Source organism: Rhipicephalus microplus, unplaced genomic scaffold (assembly GCF_043290135.1).
Source record: "Rhipicephalus microplus isolate Deutch F79 unplaced genomic scaffold, USDA_Rmic scaffold_24, whole genome shotgun sequence".
Classification (NCBI taxonomy): domain Eukaryota; kingdom Metazoa; phylum Arthropoda; class Arachnida; order Ixodida; family Ixodidae; genus Rhipicephalus; species Rhipicephalus microplus.
In genome coordinates this window covers 2,418,402-2,427,267 of record NW_027464597.1, presented here as the reverse complement: position 1 = coordinate 2,427,267, position 8,866 = coordinate 2,418,402, and the positions used below count along the sequence as shown (strand labels likewise).

General features: G+C 44.2%; 1 protein-coding gene across 2 annotated transcripts in view; it reads right to left on the bottom strand.

The window, feature by feature from the left end:
• Positions 1-508: 508 nt before the first annotated feature.
• LOC119180838 (uncharacterized) overlaps positions 509-8,866 on the bottom strand; it is a 28,853-nt gene continuing 20,495 nt past the window's right edge. Inside the window, exons 5-6 of one of the 2 annotated variants that reach the window (XM_075884164.1) lie at positions 7,442-7,499; positions 509-714 (exon numbers count right to left, since the gene is read on the bottom strand). In XM_075884164.1, the coding sequence (XP_075740279.1) occupies positions 7,480-7,499 (20 nt within the window). In that variant the 3' untranslated portion in view covers positions 509-714; positions 7,442-7,479. The remainder of the gene's footprint in view (positions 715-7,441; positions 7,500-8,866) is intronic. The other variant, XM_037431975.2, reaches the window with a different exon arrangement.

Below are 8,866 nucleotides of genomic sequence, written 5' to 3'. Positions count from 1 at the left end.
GTCCGTCCATCTATTCAAAGCGCTCACCCGTTCGAAAGTTGAGAGCCAATCTTCAACGTCGGTGTCATCTGTCCTGCTGAAGATTGGAGGCTCGCGCTGAGGAACAGTGCCTGGACAGGAGGCCGGAGGAGATGGAAGCGTCTGTTCATCAGCGTGCCGCATAGCAGAAGGTAGCCGTCAAGAACGGAGTTCCAGGATGGTAGCGGGAAGGTATTGGAGACGGTGCCCAGCACGGCTCCACCAAATATAAAGGAGATTTATAGAACGGAAAGGTTGTTGCTAGTCTGGCTATGCACCAGCCGCAGTTCACGAGCTCGAGTCGCTATGCTGCACGCTCGATGCTGCTGCCTCTGTGCCGGAGTACTTCCCCTTCTTTACAATATATATATATTACACACTTACGAAAACTTACGAAAATTTGATAGTTGTTTACTCTACCTTTCGGCCGTGGCACGGCCTTCGTCAGGATATACTAGCATGCTGCATAAGAGGACAAGAAGTCGTGAAATACAATAGCGAATTCAGTAAAAAGCTTTATTGTTTCTGCGATCCATAGACCAGGTTCTCAGTGAAATAGCAGAGCAAGCTTTCACAGTTTGCAAGTCCTCTTGTACATTAAGTACCGCTTCTTGCCACAAAAACGCTTATACGCTTTGTCACAGGCTCTAACAGTTTTCTTAGCATGTGAATCCCAGACGTACTGCTCGCAACCAGCTGGAAGGAAAAGCAGAGGACATCAACTTGTCTGAACGACGTTGAATGAGCGTTTGATATCAGTTAAAGCATCAGGATGTGTACAGTAAGTGTGAAACGAATAAAAAAAAACTTTGATTATATAGCAATACATGTGGGTAAGGCATACCAACTCCGCTGCTGTTGTGCGTGCGTGCGTGCGCGTCCATTCGTGCGTGCCTATGCCGGTATAGAGATGTGGTCTTCCACAAAGAGATATTGGATCATAAGATGGAACGAAACCATTTTAACAGTGAGGTGTGATGTCTGAGCAAATGACGTTTTAGCCTTAACCCCACCAGTGGTTTGCTATGTGGCAAGAAGTTAGAGTTTTTTCTTTGCGTTGTGGAATCCCGGAATGTACGTGTTATAATGCACACTTCATAGCAGTATTCCTATGTTCACAAGTTAATCCTTGTGGGTGTTCGCCAGAGACATAGGTCGGCACTCTGAGGGACTACTCACTCATACTCACTCACCACAATTTTTTCAGCCTTCACCCTCACTCACGTTCATACTCACGTCTACTCTCACTCATAGGCCCTCACTCACGTTTATACTAACGCCTACTCGCACTCATGAGTACTCACTAACGTTCATACTCCCTCCTTGTCACACTCAGAGTACTCACTCACGTTCATACTCACTCCTTCTCACACTCACTCCTACTCACTCACGTTCATACTCACTGCTTCTCACACTCAAAGTACTCACTCACGTTCATACTCGCTCCTTGTCACACTCAGAGTACTCACTCACGTTCATACTCACTCCTACTCACACTCATGAGTACTCACTCACGTGCAAACTCACTTCTACTCACACTGAAAGTACTCATTCACGTTCATACTCACTCTTACTCATACTCATGAGTACTCACTCACGTTCATACTCACTTATACTCATACTCAGAGTACTCACTCATGTTCATACTCACTCCTACTCACACTCATGAGTACTCACTCACGTTCAAACCTACGCCAACTCACACTCTAGGCCCTCACTCACGTTCATACTCACGACTACTCACACTGATGAGTACTCAATCATTTCATACTCACAACTACTCACACCTGTGAGTACTCACTCACGTTCATACTCACGCCAGCTAGCACTCATAGGCCCTCACTCACGTTCATACTCACGCCTACTCACACTCATCGTTCATGGCTCACGTTCATACTCACGACTACTCACACTCTTAGAGGAACTCGGACTGCTGGGCGAGTTGGTAATTCATTTTAACTGAGGTGCGCGAAAAATTGAAGTACAAAAGGAAGACACCTCGAGACAGCGCGCCATGTCCAGGTGTCTCCTTTTTGTACTTCAATTTTTCGTGCACCTCAATTAAGACTCATAGTTACTCACTCACCTTCATACTCACGCCTGCTCAAGATCATAGGCTCTCACTCACATCCGCACTCACATAAGAATTAACCTTCATACTTACGCCTACCCATACTCAGGCGCACTCACCCACGTACTTTTACATTCACATACTCATCATCATCACAGCAGGACAAAGGCCTCTCCCCTGTTCCGCCAGTCAACTCTGTCCTTTGCTTGCTGTTGCCACTTCATACCTGCAAACTTCCTAATCTCATCTGCCCACCAAACTTTGTCTCCACTTTTCCCGCTTTCCTTATCTTAGAATCTACAAAATAACCGCCAGAAAACGAAATTAATGAACAACAACCTCGAAAGAAAACAGCGCTTCGAGATAGGTGGCAGTGCACTTGAAGTTGGAAAAGGTATATACGTCTACTTAGGACAGGTAGTACCTACGGAGCCGAGCCACGAGACTGAAGTATATAGAAGAATAAGAGTGGGGTGGAGAAGATTCGGCAAGCATTCTCAGCTCATGGCTGGTAGAATGTCACTATCACCTCAAGACGAAGGTATATAACAGCCGCATCTTGCCAGGTACTTACCTAGTGAGCAGAAACCTGGAGGCTTACAAAGAGGGTTCAGCTTAAATTGAGGACGACGCGGAGAGCGATGGACAGGAAAATAGTGGTTGTAACCTTAAGAGTCAAGAAGAGAGAAGAGTGGATCAGGGAACAAACCGGGGTTAAGGATATCATAGTTGAAATCAAGAAGAAGAAATGGACATGGGCCGGGCATGTAGCGCGTAGACAGGATAACAGCTGGTTATTAAGCATAACTGACCGGATTTCCAGAGAAAGCAAACGGGTTAGGGGGAGACAGTATGTTAGGTGGGCAGATGAGATTAGGAAGTTCGAGGGTATATATTGGCAGCAGCAAGCACAGGACCGAGTTGAGTGGCGGATCATGGGAGAGGCCTTTGTCCTGCAGTGGACGTTGTCAGGCCGATGATGAATATTAACATTGAGGTTGCGTTACGTGTACTCCGGTTACTGAATAAACAATCGAGCTGAACGATTGTCGCTTTCTTTAACGGTCGGTAGGTTCCACAAACAGGCAATGATTCAGCGCAATTACTACGCACCTGCACATTCATTTGTGTGCCTTGACGCGTAGGAGACGCTGAGACATCGTTTAGAATCTCAGTAATGTGTTACAAGCACTCAAAACGCGCTTTCCTAGGCTACGACACACGCGCGCGAAATGGAGACGCTCTCGACAGCTTCAGTATACTACACAGCTGCCGCTGATTACCCGCCAGAACCCAAGACGTTGCCATGCCACCCGGCTCGGCCGCTTCGTTCATTCCACTGCCCCTAGCCCCTCCTTCTGACTGCACTAGCGGGACAGGCGGGCGCCGCGGCCACCCCGGCCACCCCGGCCGCCCGGCCACTGGTAGGTGTTCTGTGGCCCGGCGCAACCGTCGAGACGGCGCCTCCCCCTCTGCCTCGCCTTCAGATGGAATGCGTTGCGTACGGCAGTTTTGCATTCGAGAAATTGTGCGCATCTTCGGAGATGTTTTCCTTTCTCTTTGGGTCGCGCTCACGCGGAGACTTCGTTGGCTCCGTGCCGGCACACACGATTGCAGGGGGCCTTATTTATGAATCTGCGGACGCGGTTAACGTTCATTGACAGTGTACGTACGCAGGGTTATCGCGGACAGCCGAATAAAACGGTAATTAACGAGTTGCGTTATGTGTGTTTTTGTATTAGCCCGCGTTATGTGAATGATAGAATAAATTATCAAGGGTGATTGGGCGCTTATTGCACGTTGTGTCTGCACTGTTGAAGGCATAATAAGCCGCCGAAAACTGAAGCGAGAGTAGAGATTGAAACGGCGATGCGAACAGGGTCCGATTACGCTATCGCATACTATACTATTGACGGGGAAGCTCAGCCGTACTCCAAGCTTTCCTTTTTTTTTTTCTTAATGGGGCACTGAGAAAGCGAAGTTTGCACACAGCTTCGCGTTTGAGAGGTCATGAGATCACTTAAGGTTTTCGTTCAAGGCAACATTCACTTGAGGGACAACACAGAGATAGAAACTGCAAAATCGCTGCGCCCAACGTGCGTCGCGCACACAATGTGCTTTCTCTCGCGGGCCATTTCAGCGTTTTTTTTTTCTCTTGTGCAGTGCATTTCTTTCTTCTGAACCGGCTCGCGTGGCGATTTTTGTTAAAGGGCTTCTCAAGACCTTGTTTTACATGTATTATCAGTGGGTTGCGTAAACTGAAGGCGCAAGAGATAAGTGCAGCAAGAACGGTAGCTATAGGGACAGGCAGTTCAAAGTTATTCAGCCTAGAAAATTTAAATTACAATAAAATGTTCGGCTACCCTCAACTCGAGTTTTTCCCGGTAACCTCGCCTCCCCCCCCCCCCCCCCATTTGATGTAGGATGGCTCCCCCAGTTTCCAAACTAACTGAAGGCTTTTACGCACAGTAAGCTTGCATGCCATAGTGCCCGTTATTTCCAATGTATTGAGGATGCCGTTGCGACGGTTACAAATATTTATCACACTCATAGTAACTCACTCATGTTCCTACTCGTCACTACTTACACTCACAGCAACTCACTCACCTTCGCAGTCAAGTCTACTCACACTCATGAGTACTCACCCATGTTCGTACTTACTCCTACTCACATTCATGAGCTCTCACTCACTCCTAATCAAACTCATGAATACTCCCTCACGTTCATACTAACGAATTCTCACACTCATCAGTACTAACTCATGTTCAAACTCCTACTCACCCACGTTCTCACTCACGTTCATACTCTCTCCTTCTCACACTCAGAGTACTCACTCACGTTCATACTCCCTCCTACTCACACTCACAAGCTCTCACTCATTCCTACTCACACTGATGAATACTCACTCACGCTCATACTCACGGATACTCACACTGATGAGTACTCACTCACGTTCAAATTCACATCTACTCACACTCATGAGTACTCACTCACGTTCATACTCACTCATACTCACACTCAAAGTACTCACTCACGTTCATACTCACTCTTACTCACACTCACAATACTCACTCACGTTCATACTCAATTCTACTCACGCTCAGAGAACTCGCTCACATTCATACTCACTTATACTCACACTCAGAGTAGTCACTTACGTTCATACTCACTCCTATTCACACTCAGAATACTCTTTCACGTTCATACTCACTCCTACTGACACTCATGAGCACCCACTCACGTTCATACTCACTTCTACTCACACTGAAAGTATTCATTCACATCCATTCTCACTCCTACTCATACTCATAAGTACTCACTCACGTTCTACTGACTGCTACTCATACTCATGAGTACTCACTCATACTCACACTCACCACACTCAAATGAGTATGAATGAGTGTGAGTGAGTGTACTCATGAGTGAGTATGCCGAGCTATGGCCAGAGAGTAAAAGAAATGATATGCTGGAATGCATATGCTGCAGAGGAAATGTGGTCAAGCTATATCAAAGCGCAATGTTGAATTCAGCAGCTGAATGGCAGGCTTTTTCTGTGTGATGGAGTAACAACAAACGCTCAAGTTTTATGTTGGTGTGTACATATATTCTAGTTATGCTTACATCAGGTGGCTTTGCAGGTATCGTATATGCCGTTAGATACAGCTTCACGTTTTCAGGTATCACGATGATATGAGCGTAACATCAGAGTGGTGGCTTCATACTAGAACCCAAGTATCTATGAAAATATTCCCTGCCCATTTTCATGAGTATTCCTTATGATGAGAAAGAATGAGTTGTGTAGCGCGTAACGTCGTTTTAAAAGTGCTAGTGTAGTTTATTTATTTATTTATTTATTTATTAGAATACCCTCAGGGCCCGTAGGGCATTACAGAGGGGGTGGGTACAACATATATAACACACAAGAAAAAAAGACAAAATAAAGAAACAAGTATCAGATGCGCAAATCAGGAAGGCAACATAAGTCAACTAAAAATGTATAAGAATTCAAGCACATACAAGACAAAGATAGATAATGGAAACTGCGTATAGTTACAAGCATTGCTGAGAAATTGCAGTCTTGAATAACAAAGGGTCTGTTATTGATACAACGGAAGAGGGAAGGTGGTTCCAATCGGCGGCTGTTTTCGGTAAGAAGGCTGCTGAAAAGAATTTGGTGCGGCAAAACAGAATGGCAACCTTATGCTGATGATCAATGCGCGATGAGTGGTATGACGGTTGTGAAATGAGGTCTCGCTTCATTGATGAATTGTGAAAAAATATCTTATGAAAAAAATGCAATCGTGCCAGTTTCCTCCGGACAGTTAAATTGGGTAGGTCAAGGTTAGATTTCATTTCTGATATGCTAGCAGTACGGGAATAATTAGAACAAATGAACCGAACTGAGCGGTTCTGAACAGATTCTAACGCGTTAATTAAATTTTGCTGCACGGGATCTCATATAGCGGACGCGTACTCAAGCTTTGGGCGAATTAGTGATCGGTATAATAGAATTTTGAGGGACAGCGGAGCGCGAGAAAAGTTGCGGCGTAAGTATTTTAGCGTTCGGTTAGCGTTATTACAGATGTAGGTAACATGCGTGTGCCAAGATAGATTGTTGGTAATGTAAACGCCGAGGTACTTATATGAAGAGACATGCTGGAGGGGAACGGCGTTAATTCTGTAGGTACAGGGGGGAGAAATAGATCGCCGGGTTATTGACATGCATTTAGATTTGTTAGAGTTGAGAGTCATAAGCCATTTATTGCACCAGGTTGAGACAGTGTCAAGGTCTGACTGTAGAAATTGGTTATCATATTCATTGTTTATTTCGCGGTAAATTACACAATCATCTGCAAATAACCTTATAGCGGAGTTAATGCTGTCTGGGAGATCATTAATATATATAAGAAAGAGTAAAGGGCCTAATACGGAACCTTGGGGTACGCCAGATGTTACTTTAGAAAGAGGTGAGTTATAGCCATTAGTTGTTACAAACTGAGTGCGATTAGTCAGAAAGCATTCAATCCATTTAAGAATGTTCGGGTCAATGTTTAAGGCACTAATTTTCAGGAGGAGTAATTGGTGAGGTACTTTATCGAAAGCTTTTTGAAAGTCAAGAAAAATGCAATGCACAAGTGAGCCGCGATCTAAAGCCGATCCTATGTCATTAGTAAAATAAAGAAGTTGGGTTTCACATGAGTAACTTTTTCGGAATCCGTGCTGGTAGGAAGTAAAAAAAAGAATTTGATTCTAGGAATGAGACAAGGTTGGAGTAAATTATATGTTCTAACATTTTACAAGGAACACTGGTTAGGGAAATTGGTCTGTAATTGAGAGGAGACTGTGTGTTACCAGATTTGTGCAGAGGGACCACCTTCCCCACCTTCCAGTCAAGCGGCAAAGTGGAGGTCTGAATAGATTGCGAAAAGATTAAGGACAAGTAAATTGATGAATACAATGCAGTGTTTTTTAGAAACTTTGAGTTGATTTCATCTACGCCACAAGAAGAGGATAACTTAAGCTTGTGAATTAAATTAAATTAGTTAAAAGGAAGAGCAAGGCAAATTAGCACGAGTGGCTTGATAGCACTGTAAAAATGCCGCCAATAAGAGCAGGAAAAAGCAGTGTCAAATATTAATGAAGTCTAAAACTTGTTAGCACTAGAACAATACTCTGCCTTTAGGCACATGTGCGGAAGCTCTACCTAGTCTATATTCATAATATTAAAATTTCTTTAATAACTAGCAGAGGAATGAGCCGAAGTGCCTGTTTTTACTGGTGAAGAAACACTTAGTTCTCCTAATTCAACTCACTTTTGTTTTATTTCATCATACTGCCTTATAAAATAACTTGTTGTTGGGCTAGTTGGTACAACAATTCTAAAGGGTAATTCGAGCGCTGTGTGTGTTTGATGCCGGGGTGTGTGCGAGTGTGAGTGATTTTGTCGTGTGTTCGCGCTTGAATTAGCCTTTAAAAATGCTGCCTCATCTTTTGAAATCACGATAATTTTCATCGTTCTCAGCCTGCTATAGACCGTTGCAGGGCGAAGACAATGATGTCCGCTTGACCTTGCCCAGTGCGAACTGATTTCATTTTATTCCCGTGAACATCCTAATTTGTCACCCCGTCTAACTTTCTGGTTTTTGTGACTTTTGAAATAATTATAACAAGTGCCCCTGTCGACCAGAAAACTTATGTTGTCGTCAAAATGCATGCAATTTTACCATGGCTACGAGGTTTAAAAAGCTTACGATTGAAATTCTTAGTTAACTTATGCCGTAGTGCATACTGGCACCAATAAAAAAAGAACTGTGTTAACAATTGTGTATCAACTGAGTTACCAATTGTGTTAATACCAAACTGTGTTTACATTTTCATATTGGCGTATTTGTGGCTTGTACTTGTAGCCTATATGGCAGTCTAGTGGCTAAGGCACTCCGCTGCTGACCCGCAGGTCGCGGAATCGAATCTCGGCTGCGGCGGCTGCATTTCCGTTGGAGGCGGAAGAGTTGGAGGTGCGTGTGCTCAGATTTGTGTGAACGTTAAACAACCCCAGGTGGTCGAAATTTCTGGAGCCCTCCACTACAGCATTCCCCCAATCATGTCGTTTTTTTGAGACGTTAAACCTCATATATCAATCAATACTGTAAATTTAGAATTTCAGGATAAAAAATGCTGCATTTGTTTTTCCTGAAACCTGCTCCAAATTTAAATTTTCTTCCTGGAAAAGCAAGATATGATGCTTCAAAGTATTGCTCCAGATCTTATCTTTGCTGT